At 38.3% G+C, this 24,690-nt stretch overlaps 1 protein-coding gene across 1 annotated transcript; it reads left to right on the top strand.

Annotated features, from left to right (window-relative positions):
* The first annotated feature begins 1,185 nt into the window (after positions 1–1,185).
* Positions 1,186–22,809, top strand: LOC138996167 (membrane cofactor protein-like). The gene is given in 10 exon segments (XM_070397120.1): positions 1,186–1,303; positions 4,835–5,023; positions 5,670–5,772; positions 10,243–10,328; positions 11,163–11,360; positions 17,394–17,579; positions 20,211–20,257; positions 22,245–22,250; positions 22,253–22,280; positions 22,745–22,809. Coding segments are annotated over 10 exon segments (1,026 nt in total).
* Positions 22,810–24,690: the final 1,881 nt, after the last annotated feature.

Below are 24,690 nucleotides of genomic sequence, written 5' to 3'. Positions count from 1 at the left end.
CTGACATTTTGATTCTTTGCCAACTAAAGAACAGAATGTCAGCTCCTTCCGTGTGCTCTTTAATATCCCTCCTTACTCTTTTTAAAAACCAGTCTCACAGATTTACTCAGGACTCTACCAGTAAATCTTGCTCATTCTTCATGTTCCAGAATTGAGATGGTTTCACCACAAAAGTTCTCCCTCTTATCAATTCCTACTCATCCCACCAATCATGGCATTAATCACACTCAGGAATTTGACACTTGATACACCAGTGTCCTTACCCCTTTCCAAACGTGTATTTTGTCTCCAATAAAACATTTAGTTTCGAAATGGCAAGGGTCCTATAGGTTGAGACCCAAAACCCTTAATGTCATGGTGTTTAATAATGTACCTTCCCAGGGGCCTCTCAAGGGACTAGGGGCAGAGGCATTTATATTGGGGTTGGGGGTGCAGTGGCCAAGCCATCTTGGTGATTATGAAATCTACCAGGCCTTGAGAGGATTCAGTGGCAGACCTTCAACCACGGAAATCTCAACGATTGTCCCTAATTATGCCTGATTAATGCCAAATTTGAGCAAAGGCCCTGGCTCTGTTATCTGTGGAAGTGGGGTGTCCACCAGTGGAAGAGGGGAATCCCTTTCCCACTGGGGGCTCAGGGTCGGGTCCTTATGATATCTCGAGAAAAAGGATTTTCTGAGACTAGATCTGGAGGCCTCAGGACAAAAGTGGAACCGTAGGGGTGCTGGCACCTACCCAACCTGCTGTCTGGGCTCTGGGTTTTTATTTTCAGGTCCATGCGTTTAGTCTTGGATCCTGGCGTCCTGGAAAGAAGCAAGGACGACTGGGCCAGCTCGCCTTTCCTTTCCATCCTTCTTGAGTGGGGTGCTAACTGCCTGGTTATGGACCAGGCACTGACCCCCCATTTCTAGGAAACCTTGGCCTTGCTTCCAGCAGCGGGAGCCTGAGCTGCCAGTGGACCCAGTTGGATGAGACCTTGGCCAGGCCACGCCCCCGTTCCCTCCTGGCTAACACACAGCCCTTTGAGCCCGCCATTGGCCCCGCCCAGCGTGACGCAATGGACCAGACCACGCCCACTAACGGCAACGCACTTGACACTTTGAGTCTGGGGATTGTTGTGTCTGGTAGCCGCCCTCAAAACCACAAAAACTCACTGCCCTCAGGTTTCCCGCTGATGTCCAGACAATGACGGCATCTTACGAGCCTCTCAGGGCATCCTCCCGCCGCCTGGAGAGTCCCCTTTCTTGGGGCTTCCTTGGGATCCTAGTGCTGGCCCTAGAGCTCCTGCTACCCACATGCTCAGGTAGGGAAGGGAAAGGGTGTCAGCTCTGGAGGGAAACTAGCGCGGGTAGGGGAGCTGGTCTACAGGAGAGGAGGGCGAAGGGAACTTTGCTTGGTGTGTGGGGAGGAGGCTCAGGGCTTGTGGACGCAGGTGATGCGAGTTCAGGGTAGAAGCCTTAGTCACAGATCCTCCTGGTTGTTCTGTGGGGGACCCAGGAGGGTGGGGACACCATAGGGCCCTCGGTGAGGGTGGTTAAGATAGTAGGTACAGAGCCTTGCCAAGCGCTTGGTGCAGCCAGTGTTTGTCTGGAGCCAAGCTGTGTCCCTAGCAAAAGCTTGCAGGTGTTTGACGACTAAGCTAATCAAGATGCTCAGAGATTAACAAAGAACATATATGCATATATGTATAACCCATGGACACGGAATGCCTAGAGTGGGGGGGTGGGCAGAATGGATGGGGGCAGAAGGGCAGCAGAGTGAGGAACAACTAATAATACTGTCAACAATTAACAAAACGAGATGGGAAGCCCTGACCAGGTGCTGAAGGTGAGGCCTGCTCTTCAGTGCCCAGTGTGTGAGGTGTTGTTTGGGCCAGTGCTGGGCCCGTGGGGAGGCTTTGCCCTGTGTCCCCTGGGCTCAGTGAAGCCTTGATGAGTGGGGTGCTGCGCCCCACTGGATTGGGCTGGGGGATCCCAGGCTGGGTGTTACCAGGCGTATGCTTTACAGAAGGGTCCAGTCCAGAGGTGCAGGGTGTGGGGCAAGGAAGCTCACTGCTTGCTTTGTATGGGGTTTGGGGAGCGTGTGTTACCCAGAGAGCCCTTAAGTGAGAGCGAGCTCCAGGGCCTGGGATCTAGAAGGATTGGGAAGGACACACAGTGCTTTTTGTACAGAAAGTTAACAGGCTGCTTGTTGCCCCCAAATCATATTGGTATTGGTTACCAGGCTGTTGCTTTTTTATTTTTAAACCATGGCATCATGTTCTAATTCCATGCAATATAGACAATATCCTATGCTATTTCCAAATGTCCTTAGGGCAATGTGTTTTCTTTTGTTCATTAGTTTGGGGCCTGTTTGAGGGGGAGTTAGAAGCAACCAAGAAAATACTGGTAGCAAAACCTAGTGAGAAATGAATCATAATAAATAAACAATAAATAACATCAATAGGCTTTTCCCCTGTAGCTGGAGACCATCCACTAAGTTTGATTCGTGTTTCACTGAATATATATTCTATAAAACATACACAATAAAAGGACAACCATTTTATATTTTGATGCATTTCAAACTGTCTTTTTATGCCATGTGTTTCTATGCCCAAGTGATTTTTAGGATCCTATTACATGTACAGTTTGTATGCTGCATTCTCTCCTTAGGAGAATTCATTCAATAAAGATTTGCCTTGTATATGCCAGGCCCTGTGCTGGTTCTGGGGACACACTGGTGATCAATAACAAGCCATTCCTATTTTCATGATCCTTATTTCACTCTTTGTCTGTTTGCACATGCACACACATGAACATTAACAACGACCGTGTTTTGCCCACTGTTAGATCCCCAGTGCCAAGCGCACAGTAGGCAATCAATAAAGATTTGCTGAAAGGTACTGGGACTGGCGGACAGTAACCAGACCACAATGCTAGTGTGATAACCCCAGTCAGGTGCCCTGGAGGAAGGAGCATGCTTCTCTGAGAGCATTTAACAACTGACTGTTGGGAGGGAAGGCTTTTCTGCTCAGAGGCCACACTCTGCCACTTTGGGGCTTCTGCGCTTGTGTCGGCCTGCAGACTAAATGGTCCTGGGTTCGATTCTGACCAAGAGCCATGCCCAGGTTTCGGGCTCAATCCCCAGCAGGGGGTGTGCAGGAGGCAGCCAATCAATGATTCTCTCTCATCACTGATGTTTCTATCGCTCTCACTCCTTTCCTCTCTGAAATCAATAAAAATATATTTTTTCAAAAGATATATGGAACACTATGTCCATTGCAGCATTATTTGCAATAGTTAAGACATGGAAGCAATCTAAGTGTCCTTCAACAAATGATTGGATACAGAGGGAGAGGTACATATATACAATGGAATACGACTCATCCATAAAAAAAGATTAAATACTGCCGATTGCAACAACATGGATGGATCTTTCGAGGATTATGCTAAGGAAGTAAGTCAACCAGAAGAGGACATGTTAACTAGTAAGTTCCAGAAAAATGAACTGTAATATTCAGTAGAAGCTAATAGCTTTTTTTAAAAAGCAACAAATGAAAAGAGCAAAGAAACAAAAAAACAACTCACAAATGGTAACATGGTGGTGGGGAAGAGGTTAAAAGGAGGTGAAGGAAGAAGACTAAACTTCACAATAGAGTATACAGATGTCCTATTACAACATGGTGCACCTGAAATTTACATAATGTTATTAACCAGTGTTAACCCAATACATTTAATTTAAAAACAGTCACATATTTTTTGTTATTTGTGTGTGTGTGTGTGTGTGTGTGTGTATTTAAGTTTAACATCAACCTGACATAAGGCCAATCCAGGGAATAAGAAAAGAGAGGTTCCTCAGGGATCAGCATAGATCTAGCTCCTTTCTTAATCCTTAATCTTATAGGAGGGACCTCTGCATGCTTTTAGCCCTTCAGGATTTTACTGATGTGTCTCCATCACATTATTTTATATACTAATTCTATCAGATTTGTTAGGTTTCCAATCCCACAGACAATTAAAAGGAAGAGGAATGGCCGATGTAGAAATGATACTATTCTAGGAAGAAGAAAACGACCCAAAAAAATCCAGAAGTAAAAAAATTCTAACAGCATAGCAATATAGTAACACAGCTTAAACAGCAACCTCAGAACTTTTGTGGCCAAACATGATCCATTGATTAGTGAAGGAAGAATAGATTATATTTAATGTTAAATTATAAGTTTTGACATTTAATTGACCTTTAATCAACTCACTAATGTGAAACATATGACATGAAAGTCTTATATTTTAAAATAGTTTAGTTCACATTTATTTTGACCTATTTAATCCACGATGCTTATTTAAGAGTCAGCACTTACCATAGCATTTCTTGAGCACTCAGGGGGCACAGAGTGTAGTAGGAAAAGAAGGCACATGATCCCTGACCTCTAGGAACGTGCCTCCTGAGAGGAGACTGAGCCTGAAGTAACAAGCCATCATAATTTTGTGTTTCAAACTGTGGAAGAGTAATTTGATCAGGGGCTTAAAGCCTTCTTAGGGGAGAGGTGAATGTGAAATGAACTCAGCAAAAAAAAAAAAAATGGGAAAGATGCGTATCTATAAATATATATTAAACCAAAAATATTGCGGCTGTCTCTTCCATTTACTGTTGAAAGAATATTCAGCTTATGCCCCAAAAAATCCAAAAGCTAATAGGATGTTCTTTAAAGCAAGCACAACACCTCATCTGTTAAAAGCCTGGCACAATCACTTAAAATCTTGCCAAGGACCTTCCATGTATTCTGGAAGGCCATAATCTGTGGCTGGTCAAAAAGAGGAAATACTTTACTTTCATGTTCTTCTTTTGTTATGTCCAGATGCCTGTGATGACCTACTAACATTCCAATCTATGAAACCCAAGGGTTATCCGGAACCCCCTTATCATCCAGGGGACACAGTAGAATATGAATGTCGCCCAGGATACAAGCATCGTTTTCCTGTTCTTTCCATCTCTGCTGTTTGTCAGCCTGACGACACATGGGCACCTCTCCAGGAAGCTTGTACAAGTGAGTTCACAACATTTTTATTTTTATTGCTCTAAAGATTTTCACACATTGTAGACTCCGTATTCCACTGTTACCATGATGGCTTTCTCATGTGGATGTCGATTTTAGGTAGCACTGAATTTTTGCAGGCCTTGAAAGTCTCCTGGAAATTTTGTATTTGGCTGTTAATGCTCTGGGTACATGTGAATCTTAAGTTTGGCCATTAGTGGCAACATGGATGGACCTCGAGAATATTATGCTAAGCGAAATAAGTCAGTCAGAAAAAGCTAAAAGAACCATATGATTTCACTCATATGTGAGATATAAAACTGAAACTCATAGACACAGACCACAGTTTGGTGGTAACCAGAGGGGAGGAAGGGGGGTTTGTGGAAGTAGTACAGGGTAAGGGGGACTAAATTTATGTGACAGAAGATGGTTTGACATTGGGTGGTGGGCACACAAAGCAATATATAGATCATGCATCATGGAAATGTACACTTGAAGCCTATGTATGCTTATTAACCAATGTCACCCCAATAAATGTAATAACAATAAATAAGAAGAAAAATATTTCTATCAATTTAATAGTGCAGTGTAGAATTTGTATTTTGATTCAAATCGGTTTTGAAATTGGTATAAACAAATGTGAAAATTTTCCTTTTAGAAAAGTCATGTCCACAGCTAGAAGAACTACTAAATGGACAAATAAAGTACACAAATGGAAATCTGGAGTTTGGTACAGAAGCTCAGTATGGTTGTAATGAGGGGTAAGTAAGCTGCTCCTTGGAGAAGGAAGGTAAATGTTGCTGGTTCCATTTTTGATTTGGTTCTCTTCTCAAGCGTTTCCATTATGTTGATCTCATCTTGCTTTCTGTGGAACAAGTTGTACTTACAGCCAATTAACGCTTGGGCTTTTTATGGAGACTGAAAAGCTGTGCAATAAATAGAAAGAAATTTAAATTAAAGAAAGACAAAATTGTATCATACTATCCTATATAAGAAAACCCTAATATGCAAATCGACCAAACAGTGGAACGACCGGTCGCTACGATGTGCACTGACCACCAGGGGACAGATGCTCAATGCAGGAGCTGGTAGTCAGTGCGCTCCCACAGGGGAAGCACCAGTCAGCCAGAAGCCGGGCTCATGGCTGGCGAGTGCAGCAGCAGTGGCAGGAGCCTCTCCTGTCTCCACTGCAGGCAGGCGGTAAGGAGCAAGGGGTTCCAGACTGTGAGAGGGCACAGGCCGGGCTGAGGGACACCCCCCAGTGCACAAAATTTCATGCACCAGGCCTCTAGTAAATAATGATAAGTCTATTTTAGTCATTAAAAATGTAGTAACTGTGATGACATGGTCCTACATTAAACTATAATAGATCAAAGGGTGGAAAGAGAGATGGGGAATTAATCAGTTAACAGAAGGAAGGGCAGGAATTAATGAAATATGTGTTGAAACTGAATGAACTTCCAGAGGTACTTCAGAATAATGTGAATATAAGAGCTAGTATAGCTCCTATTCATTAAGGGGTAGCTGACCACCAGATTTCACCCCATCCTTCTTCCACATGAATGTTCACGCTGTTGCCAACAAATAATCCAAAAGCAGCAAACACTTCTTCCTCCCATCTATGCACCTATCCCAGAACTAGCCCCACTTACCCTTCTTCTGCCCCCTTATCTATAGACAATGTAAATTCCTTCAAAATAACTTACATCTTTCTACTCAAAGCTGTAAAAGAACCCCATTAAACCAGGATGGCGGAAATGCTTGCCTTCACCTCCCTGCTGCTGGTGGTTCAAACTGCATGCCCCAGACCTGGTTTTGCTGGTGACCATATGGCTAGTCAATAAACCTGTTCCTTCAGAAAATCTGGCTGTGAAGGGTTTTGTTTCACAACTTTATCCACTTTTTGGTTAGAGAAAATACATTACATGATACATATATTTTTAAAACCTATTGATTAGTTAATATTAATTTGTGGCTCAAAGTATGGAAGATGTCCCATGTGCACTTGAGGGGAATTTGAATTCTGTTCTGTGGTGCTCTATGTCTGTGAGATCTAGTTGTTGAAGTCCTCTATTTTTCAGTGTTACTTATTTCAGTCTGTTGTGCAATCTATCGTCGTGAGTGGGATATTGAAGTCTCCAACTATTACTGGAGAAATGCCTGTTTCATTGAAATGTGTATTTCTCTCTACAGTTGTGCCAGCTTTTGCTTCATGTATTTTGAAGGTCTCTTATTTTGTGCATAAATGTTTATAATTATGATATCTTCTTGCAGTATGTGAAACTGATTAAAATATAATGTGCTGCTTGTGTCTTACAACCTTTTCTGATTCTAAGTCTATTATGCCTGAATTAGTATAGTGATGCTACCCTCTTTTGGTGACAATTTGCATGGAAGATTTTTTTCCATCCTTTCACTTTGCACTTGTTCATCTCTTTGAATCTCAAGTGAGTCTCTTGTAGACAGCATATAGTTAGATCTTTTGTTTTTATCCATGCTGCCCATGTCTGCCTTTAGATTGTGGGATTTAATCCATTTAAATTTAAAGTAATTATTGCCCGGCCAGAATTGCTTAGTGATTAAGTGTCAAACTGTGAACCAGGAAGACACATTTTTATTCCCTGTCAGGGCAGATGCCTATGTTTCAGGCTTGATCACCAGTGAGGGAAATGCAGGATGCAGCTGATCAATGTTTCTCTCTCACATTGATGTTCCTTTCTCTCCCTCTGTCTTCCCCTCTCTCTAAAATAAAATAACACATATTTTTAAAAATTCAAAATAAATTTAAAATAATTATGGACAAGGAGGAAGCTATTTCTTTTTGAAAGCTTTTTTTGCCCCTCTTTTCATGCAATTCTCTTTTCATTTGCAAGTTAACTCTTATAATGAAATGTTGTAATCCCCTACTCACTTTCTGTTGTGTATATTCTATAGTGATTTTGTTTCCAGTTCCCAGGAGTATTACATTTAACATCCTAGACATATAACATTATAATTTGAATTTATAGCAACTTAAATTCAATAAATTACAATCATGGATCCTTATCAGCTCCTTCTCCATCCTTTTGGGTTGTTAATGTCATACTACCATCCAAATAATAAGTGAAACACTGGCTTCTATACCATTTCTTTTCATTGTAAGATTAGTTTCTTAAATCACATAGAACATAAAAATACATTTACAAACCATTGTTATAATAATACTAGATTTAATAATTGCCCATGAATATACCCACACTGAGACATTGATCCATAAGGCATGACTTACTGTAACCAAAAAAAACATAGGTCCAGCTGCCTGCTGCAGGGAAACCCAAACTTGTGAGGCAGGTGCTGGTGCAAAAGGAAAGAGGTTTTACTCAGATGCCCCAGGACCTAGAATTCCCAGCTCAAAGACCTCCCCCGATTCCTGTCCAAACGCCCAGATTTTATACGGGTAGGGAGGGGAAGGATATTTTCCTATGCAATTATCTTGCTAGCTTTTGGCAACTCGGGTCCTGTCCATTCATCTTCAGAGCTTTTGGTGCCCTAAGTGTAAGAATCAACCCCAGTACCATCTTGGCTCCCCAGCGCAAGGATGACTGTCCAGGTAACGTTATTCTCTAGTGTCCTTTAAGTTCACCTTTTAGGGCACCCTTAAGCATTCTTTGCATATTAGGTATAGTGGTAAGAAATTTTCTTACCTTTAATTTTTGGAAAGTCTTAATAATTCCCTCACGATAGAAGCACAGTTTTGCTATAGAAAGGATTTTTGATTGAACTTTTTTTTTCCTATCACTTAGAGTCTATTAGTTCAATGTCTTCTGGCCCGAGGCTCCTGATGAGATATCTACTATTTAGTTGGGTCACTGACCGCTTTTCCCTTAGATTGTCAAATAAAAAAATGGCAAGCCTGGCCAGCATGGCTCAGTGGTTGAGCAACAACCTATGACCCTGGAGATCCTGGTTCAATTCCCAGTCAGGACACATTCCTGGGTTACTGGCTCAATCCCCAGTGTGGGGTGTGCAGGCAGAAGCCAATCAATGATTCTCTCTCATCATTGCTGTTTCTATCTCTCTCTCCCTCTCCCTTCCTCTCTGAAATTAATAAAATATATATATATATATATATATATATATATATATATATATATATATATTTTTTTTTTTTTAAATGGCAAGAGCCAACACAACAATAGCCATCCGGTGTGAATGAACCAAAATTATACCTTTTTCTTGTCAGATAGGCAAAAATATATTTTTTGGAGTACCACAGAATTTTAGTAATTAGTTTATGTGTGCCATGAGATGAAAAAGGTTGAAAATGGCTGACATAGATATTCTCAAAGAAGTTTTAGCTTCATTGAGGAGCACAATATATACAGAGGTGTCCAAGGAAAATAGCAAACAGTAAGTACTGCAGAAATAGACTTGTTCATGATCCTTATAAGGAGACTCCGGAAGGAGGAGAGAGTTCTGTGAATTACAATCATCAGAGATTCCATCGAAGCGGGGTCTCCCTGAGCTCTACCTAGGAAGATACTCTAATCTGAAGAGTATTCATAACACCAAAAACTTGCCTAGCACTCCTGTGTTCCTGATGCTAATTCACCTGCTACTCAAAACCACCCCACGTCATATATACCTTTCCACAGATGGGGAATTTAAGAAAGAGAACCAGCCCCAACCAGTTTGACTCAAAGTTTAGGGCGCCAGACTGTGGACTGAAGGGTCCCAGGTTTGATTCTGAGTAAGGGCACATACATTGATGTGTCTCTTTCACATCCATATTTCCTTCTCTCTCTCTCTCTCTCTCTCTCTCTCTCTCTCTCTCTCTCTCTCTCAACTGGTCCAAGCTCAACAAACAAGTCATTCTTGGAGCTGGGACTCGAATGCAGTCAGGTCAGCTCTTGGGTCGGATCTGGCTGCTGAGTCGTTGCCCTGACAGAGCAGAATGGCATGAGCAAGGACACAGATGTGACAGTGTGCTATGCCTGCCAGAGGTAGCAATCACCAGACTGTCAGGCGTGACAGGTTTATTTAGACACTTTGCTCTAGGCCAACGTGTGTTCATATGAAGAATCTCTGCGTTTGATTACATTGCAGATTCAGTTAACACATTCAATACCTGTCACTTCAGAAACTTCTCCCTGAAGCTACTGTGGTTTTTACAACCATATAAAAACTTCTTCATTATTATGTGTTCCTGTTAAGTGATAAAGAAAACAATAATGATTTCTTTCCTCATTTAGTTACTATTTACGTGGAACAAAAATTCTAAAATGTGAACTCTCTGGAAACGATGTGGAATGGAGTGACGCTCCACCACATTGCGAAGGTGAGTACATTCTGTCTTTAGAATTTAGAGCAGCAGTTCTCAAACGTTTTGGCCTGGAGACCCCCATATGCTTTACAATTAACCAAGACCCCACAGCGCTTTTCTGCAGGTGGGTTAGTGCTATTGATATTCCTTATATTGGGATTAAAACAGAGAAGATTTTAAATAATTATTTATTAATTCATTTTTAAGAACAAAAAGTTCATTGCATGTTAACAAATGCAACATATTTTTGCCCTAAGATGAAACATTTCCAAAACAGTGGGAAGGGTGTCATTGCCTTACATTTTTTCTAATCTCTTCAGTATCTGGCTTAAAGGAAGAGCTCCACATTCATCCTGCGGCTTATCAGACAGGCTCAGGCCATTGGAAAATGTCACTGTCCACTCTAAGGGTGACCGTGAGAAAAGACAGAATCGTGGCATACCTGAGAACCACTGATTCAGGAATGGATGTAGCATTTCTCAACTAGCACTGAGTCTTCCTAAGTCATAAGTTTATTTTCTCATTAAATTGTCAGCATCTCTTATGACTAGAAAAAACTTAACATGGCCTTACAGATACACACAAGTCTTTCATACAGGTATCTCTATGGGTATTTAAGAAAATGGGTTTTATTCTAAAATTTCATTTCCTCTATTAATGGTTTGAATTGGGATAATACATTTCTTCCTATAAATTTTTTTAAATGTTTATTGAATTTGCTACTAAATGTAGAAATCATATGATAATGAACTATTGAAGGCAGTTCATAGGACACTACTAATGCCGTCTTAATCTTCTACTTTTTCTTTTGCCTTTCCTGTCCTTTTTTTCTCTCTCTCTCTTTTTAAGAGGTTTGGTGTAATCCACCTAAACAAATACCAAATGGGAGATTCACCAACAGCCACAAGGATATATTTGAATATAATGAAGAAGTTATTTATAGTTGCAATCCTTCAAAGGGACCAGACGAATATTCACTTTTTGGAGAGAGCAGGCTTGTTTGTTCTGGGCTTAACCAATGGAGCCCTGACCCTCCTGTGTGTAAAGGTGATAACATTTCCATTTCTTTCCCTCCCATTTGCAAACAGTGTGGAAACTTTTACCAACTTTTAAATACTTTGGCCAACAAGTAAAAAAACAAACAAACAAACAAACAAACAACAACAAAAACAGCCGTATATGCTTGTTCCTCCTGTTGTATTTGTTTCTAATATAATTTTATGAGTGAACTAGAATAAAAATAATTCTACTTGCAGAGTTTCCCACTGTTCACCACGTATGTCCTTGACATTCCTGTTTATACATTGTTAATTACTATGTATACGCCTGAGTTAAATTTTTTTGGCTAGAAAGCATCAAAAAACATACACTGGCTTTAAGGAAGTTTTATCTCATAATACAAGAAGTTTGACAGTTCTGGCTAGCCGAAATGGTAGAATAAATTGTAAGAGATTAACCCTCTCACCAATCAGATTGATAAAGTCTAGGCAAAGCATGCAGGCTTACATTGTTTAATTGTGCTTTGCTTTGTTGCCCTTCACACATATTGAGTTGTATGTTGAGAATTGAATACCATAACCCAGCAAAACAACTGTAACCTTCTTTACTTCAATACTCATTTATTGTTGTAGCCTGAAACAAACCTGAAATTACTCAGAGGTTTACCTATACTTAAAAAAAACAATGCCTAAGGCATTCGAGCATGACCAAAAGTAGAACATACTGGAAAGTATTTGACTCTTGAACAAAAGGAACTACTGAAAAACAGGAAAATATGTTCTCTTTTCAAGTGCATATGTAATAATTTTAGTACCATATTGTAGGCAATATGTTTAAATTTTTTAATTTCAAAAATTGAAATTATTTACAGTACAGTATCTTTACAATGGAATGAATGCAGAAATCAAAACAAAGATATCTATAAAATCCCAAAATATTTAAAGTTGTGAAGACACCTCTAACTAACCCATGAATAAAAGAAGGATTCACAAGGGAAATTGGAACATGTTTTGAATTGAATGAACATGAATACACAATATATTGAAGTATCAAAATTTGCAAAATAGAGCAAAAACATTGCTTAGAAGAATATTCATAGCATGCAATACATACATTAGAACAAGAGAAAAATTTCAGCTCAAGAATATAAGCTTTCACTTTAAGGAACTAAAAAGGAAAAGCAAGTTGAATACAGAACAAGAAAGCAGAAAGAAATAATAGAGATAGAAATCAATAAAATTGAAAAAACATGCTGAGAGAATCATTGAAACCAACACCTGGTTCTTAGGGAAGATCAATAATATGTATAAACCTATAGCCAGTGTGACAAAACATGTAGAAGACACAAATTACCAACATCCAGAATGAAAAAGAGAACATCATTAAATATCCTGCAGACAACCCGGTCAGCATGGCTCAGTGGTTGAGCATCCATCTATGAACCAGGAGGTTGCAGTTCAAGGACGCACACCCAGGTTGCAGATTCGATCTCCAATGTGGGGCGTGCAGGAGATAACCTATCAATGATTCTCTCTCATCATTGACGTTTCTATATATCTCTTCCTCTCCCTTCCTCTCTGAAATATATATATATATATTTTTTTTTTCATTTGTCACCTCTCATATGTATCCCCTCTACGTCCCAACTGCCTTTTCCAGCTCATGTTTCTAGCTGCCTACTCTAACAAAACTATTAAAACATTAGCAAGTAAAATCCTGTCATATTATGAAGATAAGAATACTGTATCATAATCAAGTAGGATGTATTCCATGAAGGCAAGGTTTTTTCAGATTTAAAAATTCATCAGTGTAATTTACCATACGAAGAGACTAAAACAACAACAAAACACGATTATCTTAATAAATGCAAAAAAAAAATGCATTTGACAGAAAACTTCTTAGCAAACTAGGAATAGACGGGACCTAATTCTCTCAATCTGACAGAAGGTAGCTATGAGTATTGCACAGCTAACATGACACTTAATGATAAAATATTTATTTCCCAATGATCTAGGGATGAGACAGGGATGTCTACTCATCCTGCTCTATTAATCATCATATTGAAGGTCCTATTCAGTACGATAAGGCAAAATATAGAAATAGGCATACATATTGGAAAGGAAGAAATAAAATAGACTTTGTTCAATATGACATGATCGTGTGGAAAATGTGAAAGACTTTAGTCTTATCAAGGTTGCTAGACACAAATTCAATGTACAGAAATCAATGGTATGTCTATACACTGGCAATAAACAATTAAAAATTTAAATTTTCAAAGTACCATTTACAACACCGAGCAATGCAAAGTATTTGCAAATGAATCTAACAACACATGTGCAATATTTGAATAGTTAAAACAAGGAAACTTTTTAAAAATTAAAGAAGGCATTTATAGATACAGAAAAATTCATTGCTAATGCATTTCAAGACTCAATATAATAAAGATGTCAATCCTCTATAACTGATGTATAGATGAGTATAATCCCAATAAATTTTCCACCAGAAGTTTTTTAAGAAATTGACAAATTGTTTCTAAAATTTATTTGGAAAGACAAAAGAATAAAAATAGTCAAAATGATTTTGGGAAACAATTAGAGGACTCTGGTGTCAAGACTTATTAGAAAGCATACTATTTAATGAATAGTCAAGTCTGTGTGGTATGGGTAAAAGGATGGCCATAGAAAAACAATGGACCAGAATAGAGGGTCTAGGGTAGAAACTTTCAAATGTCTCCAATTGATTTTATCACACATGTACAAACAATTCCGTGGAAAATGGTAAAAGTACAGGCACAATTGAACATCAATATGCCATAAAAGGGAACCACAACCCATATTAGCATATTCAAACATTTGCTAAAAATAGATCTTAGACTTGCCTTAAATTCAGAATTATAATAACACTTTTACTTGAAAACGTAGAACATATTCATGAATCGGTCAAAGATTTCTCGTATACAAAACCATAATCCTTTAAAGAAAAAAAAAAGTTAACCAATTGGAATTCTTAAAAACTCAAAGCTGCTGCTCTCAAAAGACATTGCTATAAGAGTCTTAAAAAATGAGCCAAATCCCTGGCCAGTATGGCTCTATTGGTTGGAGCTTTGTCTTGTGCACCAAAAGGTTGCAGGTTATATTCTAGGCCAGGGCACGTACCTGGGCTGTGGGTTTGTGGCAAGTGCAGAATACAACTGATCTCTCTCTCTCTTTCTCTCTCTCTCTCAACATGTCCTCAGGTGAGGATTGAAAAAAAAAGAAAAAAAAAAAACCACAATGAGCTATCACTAAACTCCTATAGAATGGCTGAAAATAAAAACAAGAAAAAAAAACTAAGAATATCATCTACTGGCAATGATATGCAGCAATTGAAACCCTCATATATATAGCTGTTAAGAATGCAAAATGGTGCCGAAACCAGTTTGGCTCAGTGGATAGAGCGTCGGCCTGCAGACTGAAAGGTCCCAGGTTCGATTCTGGTCAAGGGCATGTACCTGGGTTGCGGGCACATCCCCAGTAGGAGATGTGCAGGAGGCGGCTGATCGATGTTTCTCACTCTCTATCTCTCTCCCTTCCTCTCTGTAAAAAAATCAATAAAATATATTAAAAAAAAAAAAAGAATGCAAAATGGTATGTCCATTTTGGAACACTGTTTGGCAATTTCTTATAAAGTTAAACATATACTTCCATACAACTCAGCAATCCAACTAAATTAAAACATGTTCACATAGAAACCTATAGGAGAATATTCGTAGCAGCCTTAGTTACAATCACCCCACATTGGAAATAGCCACATATTTTTCAGTTGGTTAATGAACAACCATGGGAAATCCATATAATGAGATAATACTCCCCAATAAAGAGGAATAAGCTTCTGATCCACAAAATGACAGAAATGAATCTCAAATGCGTTATGCTAAGTGAAATGAGCCATGCTCAGAGGCTGTGATCCCATTATGACACTCTGGAAAAGCAATGCTAGTGATACAAAACGGATGAATGGCTGGCTGGCTGGTTGGGGAAGGTGGTTGGAGGTGGCTGTGGGGAGAGTTGATTTCAGGAAACGTTGGAGAATAATGAAACTCTTCTATGTCTATAGTGGTGGTGATTACATGATTAGTGTTTACATGTATTAAACCTCATAAGGCTGCACACTTAAAATGGTGAGTTTTACTGTATGTAAACTATATCCAGTAAACCTAACTTAAAATTATTACTGTGGTTTACAGCATTTTAGTACAACATAGAAAAGATCAGTGAACCGGAAGTCAAAACAATAGAAATCCAACATGATTTGAAAGAAAAACAATTTTTTTTTAAGAGGGAAAGACTTGCAACCTGGGAAAGAGTGGCAAGCAGACAAATATACGTGTTAATGAAGTTTCAGAAAAAGAGGAGAAACAATATAGAGTTTTATGAATAAATAATGTCCAAAAATTATCCACATTTGATCCAAAACAACCACCCACAAGTCCAGGAAATTCAGTGACCCTAGGAGGGTAAATAAATTTTTAAAAATATCTGATAATGTGCTGAAATAAAAATAAGACAAGCAGCAAAAGCCTCTACTAAGGAGAAATTTATTAAAATTGAAGGTAAAATTTAAAAAAATATATTTGAAGACCTGACCAGTGTGATTCAGTTGGTTTAAGCATTGTCCATTCACCAAACAGTGGCAGGTCTGATTTCTGGTCAGGGCACATACCCAGGTTGTGGGTTTGATCACCTGTTGAGGTGCGTATGCAGGCATCCGATCCATGGTGCTCTATTACATCAATGTATCTTTCTCTCCCTTCTTCTCTGTCTAAATTTTAAAACAAAACAAACAAACAAAAACATATCCTCAGGTGAGGATTTTTAAAAAAAAGATTTTGAGATAAAAGCTAAGAGGATTGTCACCACCCAACCTGCACTACAAGAATTGCTAAAGGAAGTTCTTCAGGCTGGAGGGACAAGATCCTGATGGAAATTCAGGTCCCCGTGTGAGGAGGAAGAGCACCCTTCTGGTTGAAAAGCAGTGCATTATGGGCCCTATGCATTGCTCAGATTTAATCTCAGAAGGTGTTTTCTTGCATGTACTGCCCAGTCCAGTGTTTTGTTTTGTTTTGGATTTTTCCAATTTCTGTGAAATGCATGGCCGGATCCTGAAGTCAATCTAGAGGATCGTACCCAGCACTTTACTTTGTAAGAAGAAGAACAGAATGGGGAATACCTGAGGACATGGGTACCAAGACTAACTATGAAGTTTTAACTTTATCTCAGACCTGGGAGGTTACATTGTAAAATGTGGGGTTTGGCCCTAACTGGTTTGGCTCAGTGGATGGAGCGTCTGCCTGCGGACTGAGGGGTTCTAGGTTTGATTCTGGTCAAGGGCATGTACCTTGGTTGCGGGCACATCCCCAGTGGGAGGTGTGCAGGAGGCAGCTGATCGATGTTTCTAACTCTCTATCTCTCTCCCTTCCTCTCTGTAAAAAATCAATAAAATATATATTTTAAAACAGTGAGGTTTGATCTCTGAGTTCCAGTCCAAAATATTTGGAAAACGCAGCCCTAAGTTCACTGGCCTTTCTATTTCTTGCACGTTTCCAGTTCTTGCATGTTGTTGATACCTGATAACTTTCTGCATGTTTGCATGGCTAGCTTATTTTCAACTTTTTACCTTTGGGCTCAAGCATTACCTTATTACAAGGCCTTTTCCTGCCTTTTTAGAAGATCAGGGTACTAAGTTCCCCTGAAATTTTAAAAATTCCTAGAGCTAAAAGAACATCCACAGTTGCTTTTGTACTTACCTCAAAATTGTATGTGGTAATCAGACCTTTCTCAAAACGTGTCAGTAATGGGAAAACTTATAGGAAACCAATAATGTATATTGGTCAGTCTGTTCTTGGTGGGAAAAGATTATTAGATGTCTCTATGCCTGTTTACCTGGAATTAAAATGCACAAATAAAGTATTGTTTTAAATTAACATTCTGCCTTCCATTTCTTGCCTCTTTGTACCCAGGGGAAATTACTAATTTGCACTAGTTTTTTCTTTCCCCCGTTGAAACAGCTTTCCATTAATTCTGGAATTTCTTCACTTTTCAGTGGTCACATGTGAATATCCAGCGCTGGAGAATGGGAGACTGGTGTCAACACTTGAAAAAGGAAAATTTCAGTACAAATCAGAGGTTACGTTCCAATGCGAGGAGGGATTTTACCTTGCAGGCAGCCGCACTATTGTCTGTGGAGCCGACGGTAGTTGGGAGCCTAAGATCCCAAAATGTACTGAAGGTACAAAGGGGGTCTTTTTGTGTCTTTTTGGTTAAGATTTTATTTCTTTGACATTAAATATCAATGATACGGAATAATTGAAAAGAAACAGTTTTTCACAGTAACTGCATGTCATATTCATTTCTATGACAGAGGTATGACATACAATTTATGTTTTCATTGGGTCTTTACACATACATCGCACAGGTGTCTAAATTTCTGTTTTCTGGCACTTCTTATGTGTAGAAATGTATAGCAATCATTTTCAGATAAACTGAACCACCATTTCACGTTCCCTAACTGGTGAGGCATGAAGGTTCCAATTTATCCACCTCTTTACCAATGCTTGGGTTTGTTGTGTGTTTTTTATATATATACTAGTCATCATAATGTATATGAAGTCGTATCTGACTGTGGTTTTTATTTTCATTTCCAAATAATTAGTGATCATATTTTGATGTACTTATTGGTGTTTTGTATATCTTCTTTGGACACATGTCTCTTCAAGTCTTTTGCACATTTTTGATTTGGGCTTTTTCTATCACTAAGTTTCAGGAGTTCATTATGTGTTTTGGATATTAATCCCTTTTCAGATATATTATTTGCAGATATTTCTTCCTATTCTATGGATTGCCTTTTCACTCTGTGGATAATGACCATTGATAAAGTTTTTAATTTTGCTGAAGTCCATCCAATTTATCTATTTTTCCTTTGTTGCCTTTGCTTTGGGTGTCACACTTAAAAAATCATAGTCAGATTCAACATCATGAAGCTTGTCCTCTGTGTTTTTTTCTGTACATCTTATAGTTTTAGCTCTTATATGTAGTTCTTTGATCCACTTTGCGTTCATTTTTGTATATGATATAAGATAAGGATCCACCTTCATTCTTTTATTTGTAGATATCCAGCTTTCCAGGAACCATTTGTTGAAAAGATTGCCCTTCCCCCATTAAATGTTCTTAGCACCCTTCCCTACAGTCATTTGACTATATATGCACAGGTTTATTTGTGGTCTCTGTATTCTACTCAACTGGTCTGCCTGTGTTTATGCCTGTAGCACTGTGATTTTGATTACTGTAGCTTTTGAGTAAGTTTTAAAATCAGAAAATGTAAAATCAACTTCACTCTTCCATTTCAAGATTATCTTGGCTGTTCCTAGTCCCTTGAGGTTCCATATGAATTTTATTTCGGATTTTCCTATTTCTGCAAAAAGCATATTCAAGATGGTGATGGGATTGCATACAGTCTGCAGGTTTCTTTGCGTAGCATTAACATCTTAACTACATCATCTCTTCCAATGCATGAGCACAGGATGTCTTTTCATTTATTTATATTGTCTTCTATTTCTTTCAGCAACGTTTTATAATTTCCAGTGTCGGAGCATTTCACCTCTTGGTTAAGTTTCTTCTTTAAGTATTTTACTTCTTTTTTTATCCTCAATCAAGGATATGTTTATTGATTTTAGAGAGGGGGGGGGAGAGAGAGAGAGAGAGAGAGAGGACATGGATTGGCTCCCTCCTGTATATGCTCTGACTGGGGATCAAATCTGAAAACTAGGTATGAGATCTTACCAGGAATCCAACCACAACCTTTTGGTGTATGGGACAATGCTCCAATCAACTGAGCCACTCTTATTTGATGCTATTGTAAATAGAATTATTTTCATTTTCTTTCTAGTTTTCTCATTGTTAGTGTAATGAAATGGAACTGATTTTTACTTGCTGATTTTGAAAACTGCAACTTTGCCAAATTTATTTATTAGTTCCAACAGGTGAGTGTGTGTGCATGTGTATGTGCATAATCTTTATAGTTCTCTACTTAAACTATCATGTCATCTAGGACAGAGGTAATTTGATTCCTTCCCAATTTAGATGCTTTTTTTTCCCTTTCCTAAATGCTCTGATTATAACTTTTTATATTATGCTAAATAGAAATGTCAAACATGGTCATTCTGTCTTGTTCCTGATCTTAAGGGAAAAACTTTTAGTCTTTCATCATCGAGTATGATGTTAGCTATTGGTTTATCATAAATGGGCCTTATTATGCTGAAATTTCTCTGCATTACAGAATAACCTCTAAATCATTTATTTTTTTTTAATTGATTTTTTACAGAGAGGAAGGGAGAGAGATAGAGAGTCAGAAACATCGATGAGAGAGAAACATCGACCAGCTGCCTCCTGCACACCTCCCACTGGGGATGTGCCCGCAACCAAGGTACATGCCCTTGACCGGAATCGAACCTGGGACCTTTCAGTCCGCAGGCAGACGCTCTATCCACTGAGCCAAACCGGTCTTGGCTCTAAATCATTTATTAAGCCCTCCTGTATCATTTAATTATAAGTAGAATCTCATTTAATATATAGGCTAATATTGAGTCTACAGTAATGACAGATTTGCATTCTGTACCACAGAATATTGTCACAGGAAATGTTACTGGAGAGGAAGAAAAATGCTGATGACTGAATATAAATTTGTAATATGTATAGTACTACTTTAAATGAAAAACATTAATATAATTTATATAAGGAAAATAAAATTATAAGAGATTTTGTATAAAGGCAAAAAAAAAAATCCAAACCTTTGAATTTAGGATCTGTAAGCTTTACTATTTTTTTACTTCTTTTTAAAGTTATTTTTTTGTTGTTGTTCTAGGAGATCCCATGCCCATGATGAATCACCAACTAGAGCTGATGACTGAGGTATTATTTTGGTTATTAAAAACCCTCAATTATGGGACCTTAGAGTTCTCCATGGAAATATCATATTTTAATTATCTGTGGTTCAGGAAGAAACAACCTGTCATGTGATAATTGACATTTGTATTTCGTTTTATGTGCAGATACCATGACAAATGGAAGCAGTAGTATGTGTAGACACATGCAGATAATACAGTTTTTAAGAGGTTCCTCAAATTCAAATTCCTAGTAGGGTGAGGAAACTTTCTCAATTGCTGGGTTTATTTGTAGGCTAAAATATATTAAACCTAACTTGCTTTCCATGTGATAGTGCTATTTTGTAATGGCAATTTGTAAATAAATTTTCTTTCTATTCATACCTTGTATACACAAGCATTAAAATAAGTTTGGTTAGTGTTTGTTTTTTTTTTATAACAGGCTGGTGTATCACACTTTATATAGGTTCACATAGTTCACACAATATATGTTGAAGGAAAGGATCAAGTATGGTTGTGACAGTTACATGAAATATAAGGATTTTTGATAAGTGAGTGAAGAAAAGTATGTATTACTTTTCTTTACATTAGGCTAGTTTAATAAGGTTAGTCTTTTTATAAAATGCACATTAGGCCAGTTAAGTTTCCCCTCTGAACACTGTGGTCAAACTGTCACTGTGCCAGTAAATTCAAAGCACCTTCATTCATTAAACCAGGGGTCCTCAAACTACGGCCCGCGGGCCACATGCAAATACAAATATTATATTTGTTCCCGTTTTGTTTTTTTACTTCAAAATAAGATATGTGCAGTGTGCATAGGAATTTGCTCCTAGTTTTTTTTTAAACTATAGTCCGGCCCTCCAATGGTCTGAGGGACAGTGAACTGGCCCCCTGTTTAAAAAGTTTGAGGACCCCTGCATTAAACACTTGATAATTTTTTGATGAACTAAAAAGAGCAAAGGTAAACATGCCAACGTATAATTTGACCTATGAAATTTAATAAAAATAATGGCAGTTTGGGAGCAGAGGTACTACCGAACATTTCTAGGATTTAAGATTTTGTAGAATTATTTACTAGAGGCCTGTTGCACGAAGAGATTCATGCAATAGGCATTTCCTTCTCCTGGCTGCGGGCGCCGGTTTTCCTCCGGCACCCAGGCCCCAGGCCCCAGGCCTTCGCTCTGGCCGGAGCCGCTCCAGCTCGCCCTCAGTCTTCACTCCACTGCTTGGAGCCTACATATGCAAATTAACCGCCATCCTTGTTGGTGGTTAATTTGCATATCACACTGATTAGCCAATGGGAGGCATAGCGAAGGTGCAGTCAATTACCCTGTTTGTCTATTATTAGATTAGATTGCTTTCTGGACAGTAAAAAATGCATGTTTAAGTTTCTATGCATAATTTATTCATGGTGTTTCATTTGCATTCTTAAAATACCCTTGGTAATTAAAATTGTGTATTATCTGGGAGTGGGGTTGCATGACGAAGGACTGATAAAATAATGTATTGTTTGTGAAAACTGCAAAATAGGTCGATGTGATCAATTAATAGAACTTCATTAATGACTTATTCCACAATTACTTTTGAGGAACAATGTAAATGGAATTTCTAACAAAATCATGGAATAGACTGAATACTGAATTAAACCAACTGGAATGGGAAAATACCTCCTTAAAATGATTTTCTCTAATGTATTAAATTCTAATTTTTATAATAATATTTCCTAATTTTAATAATTATTCCAATTTTTATAACGTGGTGGGGCTACTACAGCACAAAACAATGACAAATGAGGTCCTATTAAAAGTTTCACAAGTTGGACCCTAAGCCGGGAATCAGATTAGAAGGGCTCTGTGATCAAATGAGCTGGATGCACTAGCAGTCACACTAAACTGGACCGATGAACATTTTCTTTGCTGTAGTTTACAGATGATCTCATCAAAATTAAAATGTGTCAACTATGTGGAGACCCACGTGTGCTCAATTACCTTCAAACTGGTTTCATTTTTTCTCAGATGGAGGACTCATTGCTGTGATTGTTCTTGCAGTAGGTAAGTGTCCCAAACTTGGATGCCACTTATATCAACATGTTAATGTGTACACGTGCATTTATAGTTATTTTTTTAGTTTCTACAGTTTTTATAGCTTAAAATTAAGTAACCCAGTCTAGAAATACCTTACCCATTATATGATATTCTACCTTGTGTTGGTGATTGTATTTTCTTTTGTATGCTATATGTCCACTTAGTAACAAATCCTAAATATCCCAAATATGCTTTGAGTAATATTCTAAATTAAGCACAGACACTTCTCTGGCTTGCTGCAGACCCTAAGTGATTCCAGGGAACTACATTTAGACAGTGAAGAGTCCAGATAGAATATGAATGTATGTGGGCTTAAATAAAATAATATTTCTGCCCACTGAAATGTAACCAACAGTAATTTCTTCTGCTATGTTTGAAACTTGGTATTACTTTTTAGAGTTACATGTCATTTGTCTTCTGGTTTCTTATAGATGTTGGTGTTGCAGTAGTTGGCACCTGTGTGTATAAGTGTCTTCACATCAGGAAGAGACAGTAAATTAAAGATGTTTCTTAAACTTTTCACTCCTCATCTTGATGTACTTATGCAGCTTTTGCTTGCTTTCTGTATTGCGTGCTGCCTTCTTAAAAAATGTTCTTGTGTGAGTGTGCTGTCAGGATTGCATTTCCTTACTAAAATATTTTCACCTACTTTTAATATTGTTGTAACAAGGATAATCTATGCAGAGTTGTTTAGCTTTTATGAATGTCAGAAAAATTCCTGGGGGAGAGGGGGTTTGAGGTTTAAGTTCTGCAGAAAATCATGGCTCATTATAGTGTCTCCTCTACCCTAGGTTTACCCTATTCTTTCAGTGGATTGGGAGCCAGATTCTGGTTATCTTTTTAAAATACCCACAGTGCCATCATTTGAATCATATTTCATACTGTAGAATTCATGATATACACATTTGATTTCTCTCTTTGTAGTATATTTTTAACATCACATACACACAGCAATCTGAGTAGAAAATGCTCTCGGTGGAATATTTTTACAATTTCAAATGTTTCGCATAGAAATAACTTCTAAAAAAAAGCAAAAATAACTTTGTGTGTCTCATATTCTTTCTTTGTTTAAAACATTAAAGCATACAACTACTTAAAGGTTCTTAAACAAACATGGATCAAACCCTCTAGCTACCAGGTAAGGGCTCTATTAAAGGTGAAGAGGTGTCTGAGCGATGTAGCCTAGGATTCAAGGCTCAGTACCACAACTGTTCCATGTCTGCTGAGCTCCAAGTGCTGCTGCTGCTGGGCCTGGACTACTGTGAGTAACCAGGGTGGAGACCACCATGGATGTGCGTGTGTTCTTGAAATATGAATAAGCACCTTCAAGTTTATGAGCAAATGTTTCTCCTGTTGTAGGTAATTGGATTTTTAAAGACTCCTCATCTTGTGTACATGCTCCAGAAAGGAGGTGGAGTAACACTTAGCTTTACCACCTTTCCTTTAGGGAAAGTAAAAATTTTCATTATATTCTTTGCACTGTTTAATGTCCATAATTTCCCCTCAAAAAAAAAAAAAAAAGTTGGCTTCCATCGCCTTAGAAACTAGTTTATTAGACTCTAAAATGTATGCAGATACTTCTCCATTTGTAGGGGTAACTGTCGATATGGAATTTTTGGACTGGATCCATCTGCCGGAGTCAAGAATGAATCCACAGACAGAGGGTAGTATAGCAAAGGTGGAGATTTATTGAAGAACAAGTACAGACTCCCATGTGGGGAAGGGGAAAGAGTCCCACTGAGTTCTTTCCCTATGGCTTATAAAGGCTGCAGATCCTGGTGCCTTGGTATCCCCTCTGGTCACTATTCTTTTAGACTGGTTACTATAGTAACTCCTTCTGGATCAAGGACTTCCTTCCCTTTTTCTTGTAAATATAGAACTTTTGCTATTTTCAGCTTCCTCATTCTATGGAAATGTACCTGTTGCAGCTTTTCAGCTTCCCTATTCTATGGAAATATACCTTCTGCTGCTCTGCAGCCCTGTGCTTCTTCCATGGTCCTCTTAATTTCTAAAATTTCCTAAAACCTGTCTTTTTCACCCCCCAAAATTCCTGTTTCACTATGGTAGCAGGGTACTAGTCATGGATAATCAAATGTTATTGTTAAAACTTCATACCAAATGCATTGATGTAAAGTTGTACTTACTATGATTTGGAATATAATTACCCTTCTACAGCCTTCATACTAAAGTAGAAAAATAGCATAAATAGTCATTTATTATTATTATTATTATATTAATTTTTATTGATTTTATAAAGGAAGGGAGAAGGAGAGAGAGAAACATCAATGATGAGAGAATCATTTATCGGCTGCCTCCCATACAACTCCCTACCAAGAATCTTTCCAGCAACCCTGGCATGTGTCCTGACCAGGAATCA

This window comes from Myotis yumanensis, unplaced genomic scaffold (genome assembly GCF_028538775.1).
Source record: "Myotis yumanensis isolate MYYU_CA2020_CCGP unplaced genomic scaffold, mMyoYum1.0.hap1 SCAF_17, whole genome shotgun sequence".
NCBI classification, from domain to species: domain Eukaryota; kingdom Metazoa; phylum Chordata; class Mammalia; order Chiroptera; family Vespertilionidae; genus Myotis; species Myotis yumanensis.
This window is presented reverse-complemented; position numbering and strand designations above follow the sequence as displayed.